Below are 17,805 nucleotides of genomic sequence, written 5' to 3'. Positions count from 1 at the left end.
GATGTTTCCATGCTATATTTCATCTGATGTAAGATGCACTCCAGAATTCCAGATAAGAAAGCAGAAGGTCAAGCCATTAATTCAGGCCAGCTGGTGCTATTTCTGAATCAGTGCTGTTGCTTCCTTGTGGCACTGAAAGGCTCTGGCCCATCCTCACCCTCTGCTGCCCCCCTGTGGCTACATCAGGTCAGGCTCCCAAATCCTTTAAACTCGCCTGGTTATTCAAATTGCTTTATGAGGAAAAGAAAGGTTTAAAACGTAAATAATTGAGGAAGGAGCCAAAGGGTGAGAGATGTAAGTTAGTCAGGTGCTAGACAGTGGAGTTTGAATCTTCATTATTTATAAAATAGTTCCCTTCACTGCAAATCCTCATCCTGGTATTTCCAACCCTCCTTATTAATTACTACTAATTATTCTCTGCAGCATTTTCACCACAAAGCATATTATATATACTTATGTTGTCTGGCTTCTCCCATAAGAATGAGGGTGGGCATTTTCCTCTATGCTGTCCAGTGATGCAGCCCGAATCTCTAGAACAAGGGAAGTTAATCATTTCGTGCCTCAGTTTCCTCATCTGTACAATGGGGTCAAAAATAGTAGCTACCTCATAAGGATTAGATTTTGTGATTTAATATATATAAAGGGCTCAGAACAGTTACTTGAGCACACGCAAGAGCTATGTAAATGTCTGCTACCATCACCATCATCGTCATCATTCTTCTTTTCCGGTAGCAGGTACTATTCACTCCTTCAAAAAGACAGGGATTTGGGAAAACATGGTTGGGATGGAGCTGGATGCTGGGACCTGAAAGGCTCAAGGCTGAGCAGCAGGATCCTGGACGTCAAGTCAGCGCCCAGCTGCCAGGGAAGAGCCATCCCTTTCCTCTAGGGGGTTTAAAGGTGCCACCACCTCTGCCTGGGTGTGGGCATGTGCAGTGTGCCCTCCCTCCTCCTTCCACATTTTTTTGGCCCCGCCCACTGGCTCAGGGACTTCCTCAGGAGGCGCTGTTTGCCCGCTGGCAAGAGGATTTGACGATGAAGTGCTGCCAGAGGGAGGAGGCGGCTGCATTTAAAAGGTAAGGTGCGCAGAAGGAAGAGAGCCGGAAAAGCCTGAGAAGGTGTTTTCTTTGAACGATTCCCGAGGGTGGGCTGGGCGGAAGGAAGGACACACAGCTCCGGAGGACCTGCACCCCCGGGAGCATTCCAGGGTTTCTGTCACTATCCACACAGTCTTCTTTCAAGTGGGCTTGGTTTGTCGGGCATCTCTGGTACTTGGAGAAAATGAAAGTGAAATCGAGACTCTCCCCTTGCAGCCCTTTCGCTGAGCTGTTTCTGTTCTCTGCTCTCGCTTTCTTTGAGTTTCTTCCTCCTCTGCTCCTTTACTTACTCCAGCCCACCTCAACACCCATCCTCACCAGAACTGTCTACACAAGCAGAGGTGTCACTGCCGGGTGTTTGTGCTTACGCTGCCCATCCGATCGATCGGCTCTCCCAGGTGGGAGTTTTGAGAATGTCAGAGGGGTGAGATGGCTGAAAAGTGGTGGCCTTGTGAATTTTGTAGCCGATGCAGTTCGCTAAATATGTAAGTAACAGTTTGCTGCTGTCTGATATTTGAACTGGTTCTAAATTGCTCTGATGTGACTGAGGGCAGCTGGACTAAAAACAAACACCCCAGATTCCTATTTGTGTAGCAGGTATATGCACATGGGTGGGGAGGGTGGATTTATTAACCTTTTTATAAGGGGACATCATTAGCTCTACCATTTATCGGATGCCTAATATTTCCCCCTCCCTACTTTAATACACTTTCTAGGGGGGACTTTATTTATCGTTGCCCACATTTGAGGAAACAGAAAATTGAGACTCAATAATCTAAGGTTATACAATTAGGAAGTAAGAGTCTAGTAGTCAGACAACCAGGGGCTCAAATGTAGATCTTGCTGAGGTCAGAGCCTAGCTCTTTCCCCTACCCTGCATGACTTAATTTTTTTCAGCCACACCTGCAGCTGTGCAAGTTCTCAGGCCAGGGACTGAACCTGCACCACAGCAGTAACAACACCGAATCCTTAACTGCCGGGCCACTAGGGAACTCCTATCCTATACTACCTTAAAATAGGAAAGCACATCCGCAGAGAGTCAGAGACACACCGAGCAATGGCAACCAGAAATGCAAATTGACAGAAGACACATTTTGTCTCATTAAATGAGGGTTCTGGTGTTTTCAAGAGGCCATCTATTTCTTCTTTTTTTTTTTTTTTTTTTTTTTTTTTTTTTTTTTTGTCTTTTTTTGCTATTTCTTGGGCTGCTCCCGCGGCATATGGAGGTTCCCAGGCTAGGGGTTGAATCGGAGCTGCAGCCACCGGTCTACACCAGAGCCACAGCAACACTGGATCCGAGCCGCGTCTGCAACCTACACCACAGCTCACGACAACGCCGAATCCTTAACCCACTGAGCAAGGGCAGGGACCGAACCCGAAACCTCATGGTTCCTAGTTGGATTCGTTAACCACTGCGCCACGACGGGAACTCCCAAGAGGCCATCTGTTTCTGATAAGAGTATGTTTATATGGCATTGGAAAAAAAATCAGTAATACAGGCTGAGAATCCTAAAAACAATCACAGCCTTTGACCATTCAGTTCTTTGAAATCTATCACAAGAAATCTCTTGGAGTTCCCATCGTGGCGCAGTGGTTAACGAATCCGACTAAGAACCATGAGGTTGCGGGTTCGATCCCTGCCCTTGCTCAGTGGGTTAACGATCCGGCGTTGCCGTGAGCTGTGGTGTAGGTTGCAGACGCGGCTCGGATCCCGCGTTGCTGTGGCTCTGGCGTAGGCCGGTGGCTACAGCTCCGATTCAACCCCTAGCCTGGGAACCTCCATATGCCACGGGAGCGGCCCAAGAAATAGCAACAACAACAACAACAACAACAAAAAGACAAAAAAAAAAAAAAAAAAAAAAGAAATCTCTTACAAGCTCTGTCATAAGAAAGCAAACTAAAATAAGCTGCTTGCTGCCACATTATTTAGAATTGTGAAGATGTTCTCATTTTAAAACTCTTGTCTAAAAGTTACTTGAAAAATCTGCTCGGTAATAGGGAACTGCAACAACTCTCTGATGGCATATTGCACAGCCATGAAATGTTTTAAAACACTTTGTAATAACATAGGTCATTTATAGTGAAGCATTAAATGAAAGGGAAGAGGATGCAAAGTTATTTACCTAGCAGGAGCCCAACTATTTTTAAAAAATCTATGGAGCTATACTAAAATATTAACAATGCCTGTTTCTGGGCAGTGGTACCATAGAATAATAATTTTCTTATTTATAATTTGTATATATTTATGATATCCTGTAATCAAAGTTTCTATAATAACTGAGTAGATATATTTTGAAAAGGTTGCTAATAAAATTAATTTTTCTGAGAATTTCCTTGGTGGCACAGCAGGTTAAGGATCCTGCATTGTCAGTGGCTCAGATTGCTGCTGTGGCACAGGTCTGACCCCTGGCCTAGGAACTTCTGTATGCCTTGAGCACAGTGAAGAAAAAAATTAATTTCTCTGATACAAGTGTTTTCTCACTATTATAACATTATAAAGTACCTCTCTCATCTCTAGGCGGAAAGTCAGAAGACTCCACGAGCACTGTGCTGCCTCATAGCGAGGGGCTATGGCCAGATAATTCCCATTTCCCCTGACAGGAGCTTCTAAGCGTTCCATGTCCCCTTTGGTCAAATTCCAAGGAGATACGTTTTCATTTTCTCAAAGAAAAGGCAAAAAGAGTTGCAGCCAGTGGTATTTACTGTCATGGAGACCAAGCGCCATAACAACCCTCAGGAAACACCCACACCCTCTAGTGATGGGGGGGCTTCCTTGGAAGAAATGTTGACTCAAGCTGTTCAAGAAGCAGACATTGAGCAGGTCCGGCAATTGCTAGAAAGAGGGGCTGATGCCAATTTCCAGGAAGAGGAATGGGGCTGGTCACCTTTGCATAGTGCAGTGCAAATGGACAGTGAGGACCTTGTGGCTCTTCTGCTGAAGCATGGCGCCGACCCTTGTCTGCGGAAGAGGAATGGGGCCACTCCCTTCATCATCGCTGGCATCACCGGGAACGTGAGGCTGCTCCAACTCTTACTTCCTAACGTGGAAGATGTGAACGAGTGCGATGTTAATGGCTTCACAGCTTTCATGGAAGCCGCCGTGTACGGTAGAGTCGAAGCCTTAAGGTTCCTGTATGAGAATGGAGCAGACGTGAACATGCATCGAAAGACAAAGCAGGATCAAGAGAGGATTCGGAAAGGAGGGGCCACCGCCCTCATGGATGCTGCTGAAAAGGGGCATGTGGGTGTCGTGACGATCCTCCTCCACGAGATGAAGGCAGAGGTCGATGCCCGTGACAACATGGGCAGAAATGCTTTGGTCTATGCTCTTCTCAACCCCGACGATGGGAAGGCGAAGGCCATCACTCGCCTCCTGCTGGACCACGGGGCCGATGTCAATGTGAGGGGGGAAGGAAGTAAGACGCCCCTGATCCTGGCAGTGGAAAGGAAGAATCTGGATTTGGTGCAGATGCTTCTGGAACAAGAACAGATAGAAGTGAATGACACAGACAGAGAGGGCAAGACGGCCCTGCTGCTTGCTGTCGAACTCAGACTAGAGGAAATCGCCAAGCTGCTGTGCCACAGAGGGGCCAGCACAAATTGCGGGGACCTTGTGGCAATAGCGAGACGCAATTACGACAGTGACCTTGTGAAGTTTCTTCGCCTTCATAAAGCCGGAGAAGATTTTCGCCCTCCTGCTAAAGACTGGAAGCCTCAGAGCTCACGCTGGGGGGAGGCCCTGAAACATCTGCACAGGATATGGCGCCCCATGATTGGCAAACTCAAGATCTTCATTGACGAAGAGTATAAAATTGCGGACACTGCTGAAGGGGGCATCTACCTGGGGCTCTATGAAGACCAAGAGGTGGCTGTGAAGCGGTTCAGTGAAGGCAGCACACGGGGACAACAGGAAGTCTCTTGCCTGCAGAGCAGCCGAGCCAACGATAACGTGGTGACGTTCTATGGCAGTGAGAGCGACGGGAGCTGTCTGCATGTGTGCCTCGCGCTGTGTGAGTACACGCTGCAGGAGCACTTGGCCAACCACCGAGGGGACGCTGTGCCAAACGAGGAGGATGAGTCTGCCCGAAACATCCTCTCGTCTCTGTTTAAAGCTATTGGAGAACTCCATCGCTCTGGATACTCTCACCAGGATCTGCAGCCACAAAACATCTTAATAGGTGAGTCCCTAGCCTTCTCTTAAAAGTCAGTCGTAGGGTTTTTCTTTACTTTTTCTTTTTATGGCTGCACCCACGGCATATGGAAGTTCCCAGGCTAGGGGTTGAATCAGAGCTGCAAGTGCCGGCCTGCACCACAGCCACAGCAGCACTAGATCCGAGCTGCATCTGTGACCTACGTTGCAACCTGCAGTGATGCCAGGTCCTTAACCCACGGAATGAAGCCAGGGATCGAACCTGCATCCTCACGGATACTATGTTGGATTCTTAACCCACAGAGCCATGGTAGGAACTCTGGGTTTTTATTTACAAAAGGAAAGCGTTTTCCTGGCAGAAGAGGAAAGAACTAGGGTCGGTGTGGATTATTCAGTTTGAGGATTAAGGCAACCAATAAACTAAAACAACATTCAAGGAAACAAGCAGAGCTGAGGGTAAAGTCCTGGGGAAATGTGTTGCGGTAGGAAGAACCTTGGCCTTAGCCATGTTTAGGGAGCTTTGTAACTTCAAGCAAATGGCTTAATTCTGTGAGCATTAGTTTCCTCCTTTGAGACTGGTAATACCTCCTTCGTAAGATTGTTATGAGGTCTAAGTGCCGTGTGGCAAACGGACACGTCACCTGTACATTGTAATGTTATTTTTTCCACACACCAGTGGATCATTGCACGTCGGTTACCTGTACACTGTAGGTACCCAACAACTTGTCTAGAGGGCAAGCAGAAGCAGATCCTTAACCGAGAGTTATTCACTGAGATTTAAGCTTGGCGTAAAGGACCAGGATGAAAGAGGATATCGACAGGCAGAGAATGGTATTTAAGGTCATGGAAGAGAAAAATCGGTATATGTAGGACTACATCCGAGATCTGGCTTTTAGTTTGAGGGCAGGTGCTCCTGCAGTCTTTCCTGGTTTCAAGCAACTTTGCTGCGGAAATGACAAGGGCCAGAAACATGCGCAGCTCCACCACGTGAGAAAGAATCTTCAGGTTTCGGCTTTGGGCGAGGGCCTTCCTGATTCTACCTGCCGATCTTTATGCAAAAGTCCCATATCACATTCCAAAGAAAAACAACTTGCAACTACCTGTTCTTTGACATTTCTAGCCCCGCTGCTTCTGTTCTTAAGCTTGAACAATAAAGAACTGATGATGGGGTTCCTGTCGCGGCGCAGCGGGAACGAATCTGACTAGGAACCATGAAGTTGCGGGTTCAATCCCTGACCTCGCTCAGGGGATTAAGGATCTGGTGTTGCTGTGAGCCGTGGTGTAGGTCACAGGTGTGGCTTGGATCCCGCATTGCTGTGGTGGTGGTGTAGGCCAGCAGCTGTAGCTCTGATTCGATCCCTAGCTTGGGAACCTCCATATGCCACAAGTGCAGCCCTAAAAAACAAACAAAAAAAAGAATTGATGATATTTCTACCTTGAGGTGACAATGTAGCCCATACTGCAGACTCTTCCTTGTATTAAATCTCTCAAATGAGGAGAGAGGGTTTTTTAAAATGAATTCCTCGCTGAGATCAACATAAAAAAAGAATTCTGTAGGACAAAATTCTTGAAGAATCATGGATAGATAGGATGGGACTGAAGAATAACACAGGAGCCCAGGGCAAATGCAAAAAAGCTATAGGGAAGCATTACTCTTGAAAGTGGGAACAGCAGAAACGGAAGGTGCCACTCAAAAGTGATAGAAAGGTGCCACTCAAAAGTGATAGAAGCCAGAGGACCAAAAACCAGCCAGCAGACAGATTGCTGCATCAGTAGAAATTAGAAAGATCAAATCCTGGGCTTCCCCTCCCTCTTCCCCAGGGACCAAGCATCTATTACAGGCCTGTCTGTCTGCAGACAGGGGGACTACTTGAGACACTGGGTCACTGGTGATCTCAAGAGAACCAAAGAGCAGTTAAACCCACAAGGTTTCTGCCAAAGCAACTACTAAGTGGTGTGTCCTGCTCACCCCAGAGTTTAAATCAGAGGCTCTGACAATTGCCTCCGCCCCTCCCCCACGCTGGGTGACATTAACAGGAGCAATTCACAGGACACAGGGCGTCTCAACTGCAAAGAAGAGCCTGTAGTCAAGAATCACTTCAATTATTTAAGAGGTACCCATGCCATAAAAGAGAGGCACGAAGAACAAGACTGTACGCCCAAAGAGACAGAGCTCGCCAAGTGCATGAGCATCCCGTGGCTGTTGGAACTGTCACACTCTTGGTGGCTTAAAACAACAGACAAGAGTTCCTGTTTTGGCTCAGTGGTTAAGGAATCTGACTAGGAACCATGAGGTTTCGGGTTCGATCCCTGGTCTTGCTCAGTGGGTTAAGGATCCGGTGTTGCCATGGTTGCAGGTGCAGCTCGGATCCTGAGTTGCTCTGGCTCTGGTGTAGGCCAGTGGCTACAACTCCGATTCGACCACTAGCCTGGGAACCTCCATGTGCCACGGGAGTGGCCCAAGAAATGGCAAAAAGACAAAACACACACACACAAAAACACACACAAAAAAACAATAGCAGACATTTAACCTCCCATAGTTTCCCATGCCAGCAGCATGAAACCAGTTCCACTGGCACCAGATCATTTGTCAGCAGGGCCGCCATCCCTCCGGAGAGTGTAGTACAGAAACTGGACGCAAGCATTAAAAAATGTTATAGCACTTTAACGAGGTCTGTTGAATCTAAAAATGAGAAATTGGGGCCTGTGGGAAAAAAATCAAGTGTTTCAAGTGATGTGAAGTGTTCTGTTAGGCACTTTCAAATTGAAGGAGCAGAAAACTCAACTCAAAGGGGCTTAAACAAGTGAAGAGAACTTATCATTCAAATAATTGAAAACAACCTGTGGTTTAAGGTCTGCCTCTCACTGCAGGCCACTTTCTCTGTTCCTCGTCCCCAGGCACTTGGGCCTTCCTTCCGTCAGAGCGGAATTCTCCAGAATTCTCTCTTCCCCATTCCACGCACCTTCCCAAATCTCACCCATCTTTCGCATCTAGACGTCTCTTCCTTAGGGAAGACTTCTCTCCGCCGCCCGATGCAGCCCTGTAGAGCATGTCGTGTTATGTTTTCAGGGCATCCTGCATTTTTGGCTCGCATTTTCAAACTTGCAACAAATTTAATGTTTACTTGTGTAATTATTCCTTTAATATCAGTCTCCTCATCCAGAGACCCTAAACTCCACAGGGCCAGGATACTTCCTTCCTCAGCACCGTTTTTTTCTTCACTAAACACTTGCTGAATTACTTGATGGGCTCGTTTTTGTTAGGCTCTGGGTTCCCACACAATGTTGATGTCTAAGTTCATAAAAAGGGGTTTGAGAAACACACAGCTGTACTGGCTGTCGTCCTATCTGAGGTCACCCAGTCTTCTTCCTCAGACTACTTCGAGACACCTTCTTGAGGACTGATCACGGATTCATCCCCATTTCATTTTGTTCCTCACCTCTCTCATCCATGCCTTCCTCCTTCTGAGGTCTCAGTGACTTCCTTTAAGGGAGAAAGGTTCTGGGGGGTGGGGTGAGGAGGTGGAGACTCATTACAAGCACGTGGTTGATCCGTGGCAACTGATGACGACATTAGAGTGGGCAGTAGCCAGCGGGGTCGATCTTGTGGATTGCTATGCTTAAGTGATCTTGGATTTGGATCCTTGGTGTTTTGTCGTTCTTTGGCTATAGGATATAACCTTAGCTCTTGCCACCAGCTTCTTTAAAATCTGGGCTCTTTAACCCAAGGAACTGCATGAATGGGGCGCTGGTTAAGCTTGTTTTCATGCTTCTGTAAGTCCAGCTCTTGGCAGATACCTAACAGCTCAAAATACTCAGTACACATGACAGTGTTTTGGGAAGCAAACAAGGCAGATATGAGCTTGTTATTGTCTTCCTCAACGATGATGGATTGTACATTGTGTTACATGTTTGTTTAAATCAATTACAACATGGAGAATGAGGATTTTCAATGCATTTCTACAAACTGTCCCTTAGATTCCAAGAATGGTACTTTCCTGGCAGATTTTGATAAAAGCATCAAATGGGCTGAAGATCCACAGAAAATCAAAAGAGATCTAGAGGTAATTTCTATAAATGGTTCACCTTTCCATCTTTCTACTTCCTTATTCACCTTACTTCCTGTGGCCAATTAGAGGACATCCCTGCTTTAACTAGAAAGGAAAGAAATTTCAAGGCATTTTCCCAGTACTCATTGCCTGCCCCCCCCGCCCCCCACCCCTGCAGATAATAGCATTTCCCTTGATTGGTGTGGAGCTGGCTGTCTCTGTGGCCCGTTTCTGCATCTCTTTGGATCTCTCTCTACCCCACAGGCTAATCAGTAAATACATCGAGCATGCCACATTTCTTCTAGAATTATCTCTAGGAGATAGCTCCAAAATCACTCCGCAATTCCTATAGGAGGTATTTTCTGCCTAAAGACAAAGTAAATGAGATTTCTTTTCCCACTCCATTGAAACCCATGTGCTAGCTCCTAGGAGGGCCAGACACTAAGGGCCTCTGAAGCACGTAAGAGGGATGGGATGGATCCCTGGCTCAAGAGACACTAAACTTATCCCCGGAGGTTAAGATCCTGAAATAACTGTTTCTCCAGAGAAGAGGCAGAGCATAGCCTCTGCAGATCATGGCTCCCAGATAGACTCTGACCTGACCAGGGCAGCGCTCTCCTGGAGATCTCCTGGTGCTGACCTTCCAACCCAGTGGGCACCTGGAGATCTCCTGGTGCTGACCTTCCAACCCAGTGGGCACCTGGAGATCTCCTGGTGCTGACCTTCCAACCCAGTGGGCACGAGCTCTCCATCCATGCCTGGCCTCTCTGGTTCAGTGGCTCTGGATCTGAGCTCCTTCCCTGACTGGGGTCTTGGCCAGGGTGGAAGTTCCTATGCTGGCATCCTTCCTGGCCTCTCCTCCCCACTGTGTCCTGACGCCTGGGGCCTTCCCTGTATTCTGCTTGACTTGGTCTGGCTCCTTTATCTGTGGCCTGACATAGCCGCAACCCAAAGGCCCAGGTCCTAGCCAGATTCCGAGCATCCCCCTTATTGGAAACCTTCTCCCTTTCCCGTGTTCATCTAAATTCTATCCGTCCTTTGAGGTCTAGCTCAAATTCCTCTTCCTCCAAGCAGTCGGCCCTGAGACTCTGCCCTGAGATTATCCTTTGCTCCTTATAAACCTCAGCTGTGGGGTCCATATACCACCTTGCAGACTTCTCTGTGCATAAGCCTGTGCCTTCTCTCCCTGACCAGCCTGTGGACTCCCCGAGATTCCCCCCGTTTTCCATTTGTTCATAGCCTGCACCACACCCTGCAAAGTTCCCCAAAAATGGGTGATACCTCATAAGCGCCTTTGGCTTGATTTGTGACTTTTGTGCAGGCCCTAGGATTGCTGGTCCTCTATGTGGTAAAAAAGGGAGACATTTCTTTTGAGACACTGAAGAATCAAAGTTTTGAAGAGGTGATTCAAGGCTCTCCAGATGAGGAGACTCGGGACCTCATTCATCACCTGTTCCACCCAGGGGACAATGTGGAGGACCGTCTGAGCAGCCTGCTGGCTCATCCCTTCTTTTGGAGCTGGGAGAGGTAAGGAAAGCTGAGTGTCTAATACAGGCTTCCAAGATGGTGACAATCAGGGAGATATATATATATGCATATAAAATAAGGAGATGCCTCATGTAGTATTGGGGCAGAGAAGATCCACTATCTGCCATCTTCAAGCTGGAGACCCAGGAAAGCCAATGGTGTGATTGAGTCTGAATCCAAAGACCTGGGAACCAGGGGAGCTGAAGATGTAGATTTCAGTAAGGGTCTGAAGGCCTGAGAACTAGGAGAGCCGAGGTCAATGTCCCGCTGCTGAAGCAATCAGGCAGGGAGGGGTGAATTTCCTCTTTCATTCAGCAGCCCCCCTCCCCACGCTTAGATGATGTCCATTCACACTGGGGAGGGCCAGTGCTTTACTGAGTCTGCTGGTTCAAATGCTAATCTCTGGAAACATCCGCACAGACACACTCAGAACACTATTTAATCTGGGCCCCACGTGGTCAGTGAAATTAACCTTCCTGGTGAGATGCTGGAGGCAGGAGTCAGGCTGGGAATCAGATGGCCCAGACTTTTCTCTCAGCCTGGCATTTCCTGGTTGAGTGTCATTGGAGCAGTGGCTTAACCTCTCTGGACTCTGGTTTTCTTCAGCGAAGAATAGAAGAAGGATGGGTGGAAGGAGAGAGAGAGGGAGAGAGGGATGAGGGGGGAGAGGCATGTCTCCTATTAGGCAGAATTTTTAGATACGTGCTTTTACTACTTCTCTCAGAAACCGCCATTTAGGAGTTCCCGTTGTGGCGCAGCGGAAACGAATCCGACTAGGAACCATGAGGTTGCAGGTTCGATCCCTGGCCTCTCTCAGTGGGTTAAGGATCCCGCATTGCTGCGGCTGTGGTATAGGCCGGCAGCTGTAGCTCCAATGAGACCGCTAGCCTAGGAACCTCCATATGCTGTGGGTGCAACCCAGAAAGCAAAAAAAAAAAAAAAAAAAAATCCAACGTTTAATAGTTTTTTCTTTCTGGAAAGAGTGAAAAAGGATGTACTGATCACGATAACTCTGTCATTCTAGCCGTTACAGGACCCTTAGGGACGTGGGAAATGAATCTGACATCAAAACGCGAAATCAAAACAGCAGAATCCTCCAGCTACTGCAACCTGGAACATCTGAACTTTCTACTAGTTTTGCCCAGTGGACAACTAAGGTATGAATTCCTATGGTCTGGGAGTTATTTCAGGGATAAGACTCTGTGTCATGTGTTATGTTAGTTTCCCTACTTTTTTCTAACTCCTGGGTGAGGGAGGAGACGTTCCTTTCCCTCCTCTCAGCCCAGTTCCCCTCTGCCCTTTCAGGTCTTTCTCCAGGCCAGGCCCTCCCGATAGACTGTCTAGGCTCCTCTCTGCAACGGCCTTGTCCCAGCGCACAGATCTTTCCCTTTTCTGTGACTCTTTCTCTCAAGCCTTGTTTTCTGAGTGAGATCTGACTAGTAATTCTATTGCCAGAGAGATGAGAGCAGCTGATTACATAGAGTTCAGCCCAAAGGAGGTACGCCCCCATGGGTGTTTCCCTGTGGGGCTGGCTGCCTCTGCTCTCTGTAAACAGCCTAGCTCTGAGCATACACACGAAACAAATTTCTGCGTGAGAAAACAGATGATGATGAGAAAAAAGACAATCTTTCAAATTCCAGCTCTTCTAGAGAAGGTCTACCTAACTTGAGCTAAATATAGTGAAACATGAAAATTAATCACTATCTCAGTCTAGTCAGTACTCTGAGAACCTTCATTATTATTAATTAGCAGACATCTATTAAGTACCAGAATGCGTTGGGCCATGCAACATCAGGGATATACAGAATACAGCGTCCATGTGGGGCTGAAAGACCCACAGAAATGATGGCTGTGGGACACATGCTGGGTACCCTAGAGACACGTGCAAAGTATCATGGGAAAATCCATAATTCTCAGGTTTTTAAGTGAGATCCCTATCTTAGGCTCGATCTAGGACTCTGCTTCTCCCATACCTCTGTTTCTGGGTCTCATTTTGCTTTCCTTCCCTTGTTTGACTCTGGACTGCACATCACACAAGTAATTGTTGGCTTAACATCTGTCTTTGCTGCTACCGTAAGTTCCATGAGGGCAGAAACTGTCCCTTGTCTTGTCTGTTACTGTACTCCTGGCATGGTGTGGGTATGCCATAGCTCTTTGCTAAATGACTGTCTATAAAACTTTAGCTAATAGTTAAACACAGAAATAAAGACATCTGAAACCAGAGCAGATGATAGTAGTGGCTAATGATTATGTGGCGCTGACTCTGTGGTAGCCATGGTTCTCAGGACTTTACACGAGTCACCACAGTTAATCTTTACAACGACCTCTAAGGCAATTATCTCCATCTTGCAGGTCGGCAAACTGAGGCACGGACAGTAAGGCAAAGAGTGAGTAAGGGCGCAACAGGGGGCAGTCTGGCTTAAAGGCTATGCATTAAAACCACTCACTGCACAAACTTAGGATGCCATCAAGTCCATCAACTCATTTAATTGCTGAAGAAATTGAGGCTCAGAAGTGGAACCCTGAGTTCCTGTGGTGCTCAGTGGATTAAGAACCCTACTTGTATCCATGAGAATGGGGGTTCAATCCCTGGCCTTGCCCAGTGGATTAAGGATCCCGTGCTGCCACAGGCCTCGGTATAGGTCAAAGACCCAGCTTGGATCTGGCATTGCGGTGGCTGTGGTATAGGCCAGCAGCTGCAGCTCCAATTGGACCCCTGGACTAGGAACTTCCATGTGCCGCAGGTGCAGCACTGCCCTCCCTCCCACCGAAAGAAGTGGAACCCAAATTCCCTAGACTGGAAAGTCAGAGGTTTGCAGAACTGGGAAGAGAATTCTGTTCTTTTGCCTTCCAGTTCATTGGGGTTCTTTTCCCTTAAACTTCAGTGACACATTGAATTTTGATTGATTTCAAGTCTTTTAATTTCCAACTTAGGCTTTGTTTGCCTGTTCATTTTAGTGACTCTCCCATTTTCATGGTCGTGCAGTTTTTTTTCCAGTGTGGACTGCCGCCTTCTTCGCACAGCTGCCCCTCCTACCACACACACATGCTCAGCATTTCTCACACATGCTCCACACATATTACCCCAGGCAGCCTTCTGGTCAGCAGTTACTCTTCCTCAGGGACCCTTGGGCTTCATGGTTGTTGCATTTAATTCTCTTGCTCCCAAATCTTTCTAAATATCAGAGCCGTCTATAAGAGCGCAAGCACAAAGAAAGAAGGCATTATTATTATCATTGTTGTTTTATAGGGTCACAACCAGAGCATATGGAAGTTCCCAGGCCAGGGGTAGGACTGGAGCTGCAGCTGCCAGCCTACACCACAGCCACAGCAATGCCAGATCTGAGCCACATTTGGGACCTATACCACAGCTCATGGCAACACCGGAGCCTTAACCCACTGATCAGGCCAGGGATCAAACTGCATCCTCATGGATCCTAGTCGGGTTTGTAACCCATTGTTCCCACAACGGGAGCTCCAGGAAGCCATTATTATTATGAGAGCAGTTGCCCTGGGACAACTAAAGTCAAGGTGAAACCCATAGCCATTGGCAACATAATTAAAAACAAAGCAAAACAAAACAAAAAACAACCACACTCTCTATGGCACATGGCTGCCAGCCCTGGTTTTAGTCAGGACAACCCTTCAAAAGGAAAAATAGGAGTTCCCATTGTGGCGCAGCAGAAACGAATCCTTAGTATCCATGAGGATGGGGGTTTGATCCCCGGCCTCGCTCAGTGGGTTAAGGATCTGGTGTGGCCGTGAGCTGTGGGGTAAGTTGCAGATGCAGCTCAGATCCCTCGTTGCTGTGGCTGTGGCACAGGCTGGCAGCTGCAGCTCCAATTCCACCCCTAGTCTGGGAACTTCCGTATGTCTTGGGGGCCGGTCCTAAAAAGTGAAGCCAAAAAAAAAAAGGAAAGATAACCAAGTCCAAATTTGGAAGGGTGGCCACAAGGGTAACATACTGTATAGTATAGTGAGCAGATTTCCTCATTTAACAGTAATTTCCTAAACCATGTTTTTAATGCAGTTAATTTCTATGAAAACCATTCACTTGGAAAACAGATACATGAATTTATAATTCCACATCCAGACACAACTGCGGTTAGCACTGTGGTGTACAGTGTTTACTTCCATTCTTTTCTATTAATTTGCTTTATTAACGAGTGGTAATTTTGGCATATATTCTAATTTGTATCCTGCCTTTTCATATTAAAAGTCTATCAGGATTTATTTCGTGTTGCTACCACGTTTTGGTGTCTCTTTTTTTTTTTTAAGATTGACAGCTTTGTTATGGAAGAGATGAATGCATATTATAAAAAAATAAGCAAAAAAAAGAAGGCAAAACATACAAATGAAGGCAATCTCTATCAGGATACTTTGGGTGATTTGCTGAAATTCATCCGGAACTTGGGAGAACACATCAATGAACAAAAGAATAAAAAGTAAGAATTTTTTTCACTCTCATAAGCCATGTATGAGATAAAAATAATCTTAAAATTTCAGGTCTAAATTTGTATACGCTATTTGATGGAAACAAGAAAAGTTATTTTGGTGAAAAGAAAGTAATTTCTCCCTTCTGTTTGGAAAAGGACCATCTCACAATCAGCGATGCCCAGTAGGGTCTCATCTTCTTAACAGCTTTTGCTGAGCCTCCTTGAACAGAAGGCCAGTGACTCCCGGGTGAAAAAACACAGGGGGCTGGGTACAGTGTATGTAGCTTTATTAAAAGTGGCCCCATGCTACTTAAATTAGCTTTAGCTACCAAAAATCTTAGCTGCAAACTCACACAAAACCTGCAGTTTTCAGGGCTTTTTTGGATTTCAGCAGTGTAGATGAGGGGTTGTGGAATTGTATTTTCTCTGTTTTATGGATCCTAAAATTGAGGTTCATGAAAATTAAGTTGCCAATGTTCACTCAATTAGTTGAAGAGTCAGGAGATAAATCTTGTTCTGTCAAATTCCAAACTCCTTATTTATTCTGCTATAGGAACCAGGGGACCAAAAGGACCTCCAGGGCCCTATGCTGTAAAGGTGGGGAAGGGTGTGGAGTTTGGGACAAGCATGTCAAAATATTTCTGTTTCATTTCAGGATGAAGTCGATAATTGGAGAACCTTCTCAGTATTTTCAGGAGAAATTTCCCGATCTGGTCATGTATGTCTACACGAAACTACAGAACACAGAATATATGAAGCATTTTCCCAAAACTCACAATCCAAACAAGCTGAGGTGTGATGGAGCTGGTGATGGCCAGACCTAGTGGCTTCTGAATTCAGGGACGTGCTTATTGGCTGTGTGATCCTGGGCAAGTCACAACTCTCTGGGCCTCTTAACTAACCGGATGGCTTGTGGGCAATGAGTTGGATAGCTGATGTGTCAGTTCCTGGCACCGTGCTCAGCATTCCCCACATGTTTACAACAAAAAAAGTATATGCTCAAACTATTCTAGTCCTTTTACAGGAAAACTTAGGAGTTCATCCTAAGATTCCTCTTGTCAATTGCACCAAAGGAATAAGTTCTTAGACCTCTAATGCTGTGTGCTTTACATCAGTTATCTCATGTAATTCTCCCAACAACCTTGCAAGATAGGGTTCATACCCCCATTCAGGAACTGAAGTGCCTGAGAGACTCAGAGAGTTAGAACTACTTTCCCCAGATGGTATAACTTGCACAAAGCACAAATGGATGTGGTGTTATTGTTACCTCTCCCTCAGGCACCTTAGAACTTAATTACTAGCTCAGAGCCCTTCTGGATGAGACCCAAAAGGAATACATCAAAGGAGATCTGGGTGACTCATTCATCCCTTCAATATTTGTTGAACACTAACTAGTATAAGTCTAAGTAATTACTGTATGAATTCCATTCCTTCTAGAATCACCTGTGTTAGTTTTCTGTGACCTTAAGTCAGAATTTCTCAACTGCGGGCAGTCTTGCCCATCGGGGACCATTGGGCATTATCTTTGACTTTTGGCTGTCAAAGCTGGGAGTAGGCAGTGTTACTGGCATCTGATAGACAGAGGCCAGAGATGCTACTGAACGTTCTAGGATGTGCACAGGACAGCACCTCTGCAACACAGAGTTACAGCCTAAAATATCCGTGGCACTGAGGTTGAGGAACTGCCTTCAGAGGCTAGGACACAATTGAACTGGTGGGGAGCCCATGTCTGTGGAGTGTGTGGTCCACCTTGTAGAGGAGTGACTCAAATTTGATGTCTTGCTTTTGGATCTGTAGTGAGACAATTCCAGGGTCACCTCCTCAGGAAGCCCTCTGAACGCCTTCACTTTCCATACCCGAGTCTGAGCATCTTTTCTGACTCCCTAGCACCCAGAGCCACATCAGAACGTGCTTCTTCCCCCTGGAACCTAAGCTCCCTAAGGCCAATTATATATATGATTGTAGTAAAATGTCTGCTACATGGTAATGATTAATAAATATTCGTTGAAAATGAATGACCCATCCTCATACATGAATAATAATGCTAGCTTACATTTTGATGGTGCTTTATAATTTTTAAATTCCATCTGCATATTTTTATTCCTTTTAGTTTTCAAAATAATCCTGTAAAGCAAGTGTTGTGATCCTCATTTTGCAGATGAGGAGACTAAAGTTCAGGACAAGTTGATTTACTCTAATGCAGAGCAAGGAAGTGTCACTATCTTGATTTGAAAAGATTTTCTGGCTTGAAGTCTGATGTTCTTTCCATTTATCCTCACTGTCGTGTGGTGGGGAAAATGAAGTTTTGTAATGAGAGGAGTTGGGAAGAAAAGCCAGCGTCTTAGGTGCTTTCTGAAAAGGAGGCGGTTTAAAATGGATGTCACTGAATGAAATTAAGTGCTGGAAGAAACAAACTTAAGGCGTTTCTTTAAGGTTTTAGGAGTAGCAAGATTGCTTTAAGTTTTATTATTGATTGATTGGTTGATTTTTTTTAGGACCACACCTGTGGCATATGGAAGTTCCCAGGCTAGGGGATGAATTGGAGC

The 17,805-nt window shown here is 46.1% G+C and overlaps 2 protein-coding genes across 15 annotated transcripts in view; one reads left to right on the top strand and one right to left on the bottom strand.

Moving 5' to 3' along the window:
- Window positions 1-1,037: 1,037 nt before the first annotated feature.
- On the top strand, window positions 1,038-16,340 carry RNASEL (ribonuclease L; the record flags this gene model as incomplete). The annotated part of the gene is given in 7 exon segments (NM_001097512.1): window positions 1,038-1,076; window positions 3,616-5,275; window positions 9,226-9,311; window positions 10,618-10,823; window positions 11,848-11,980; window positions 15,102-15,268; window positions 15,915-16,340. Coding segments are annotated over 6 exon segments (2,232 nt in total). The 5' UTR covers window positions 1,038-1,076; window positions 3,616-3,804.
- Window positions 3,781-17,805, bottom strand: part of RGSL1 (regulator of G protein signaling like 1) — a 145,326-nt gene continuing 131,301 nt past the window's right edge. For 3 of the 14 annotated variants that reach the window (XR_014816417.1, XR_014816416.1, XR_014816439.1), the window contains 2 exons: window positions 13,908-14,015; window positions 3,781-4,572 (listed from right to left, as the gene is read on the bottom strand). The gene's annotated coding sequence lies outside the window, so the exon portion shown is untranslated. Of the gene's footprint in view, window positions 4,573-4,938; window positions 5,251-13,907; window positions 14,016-17,805 lie in introns of those variants that run through there. The other 11 variants (XR_014816421.1, XR_014816423.1, XR_014816419.1 and 8 more) reach the window with 8 other exon arrangements.

This window comes from Sus scrofa, chromosome 9, assembly GCF_054392235.1.
Source record: "Sus scrofa isolate SSC_HxYL_T2T_F1_AM1 chromosome 9, Sscrofa_HxYL_maternal_Yorkshire_Landrace_v2.0, whole genome shotgun sequence".
NCBI classification, from domain to species: domain Eukaryota; kingdom Metazoa; phylum Chordata; class Mammalia; order Artiodactyla; family Suidae; genus Sus; species Sus scrofa.
This window is presented reverse-complemented; position numbering and strand designations above follow the sequence as displayed.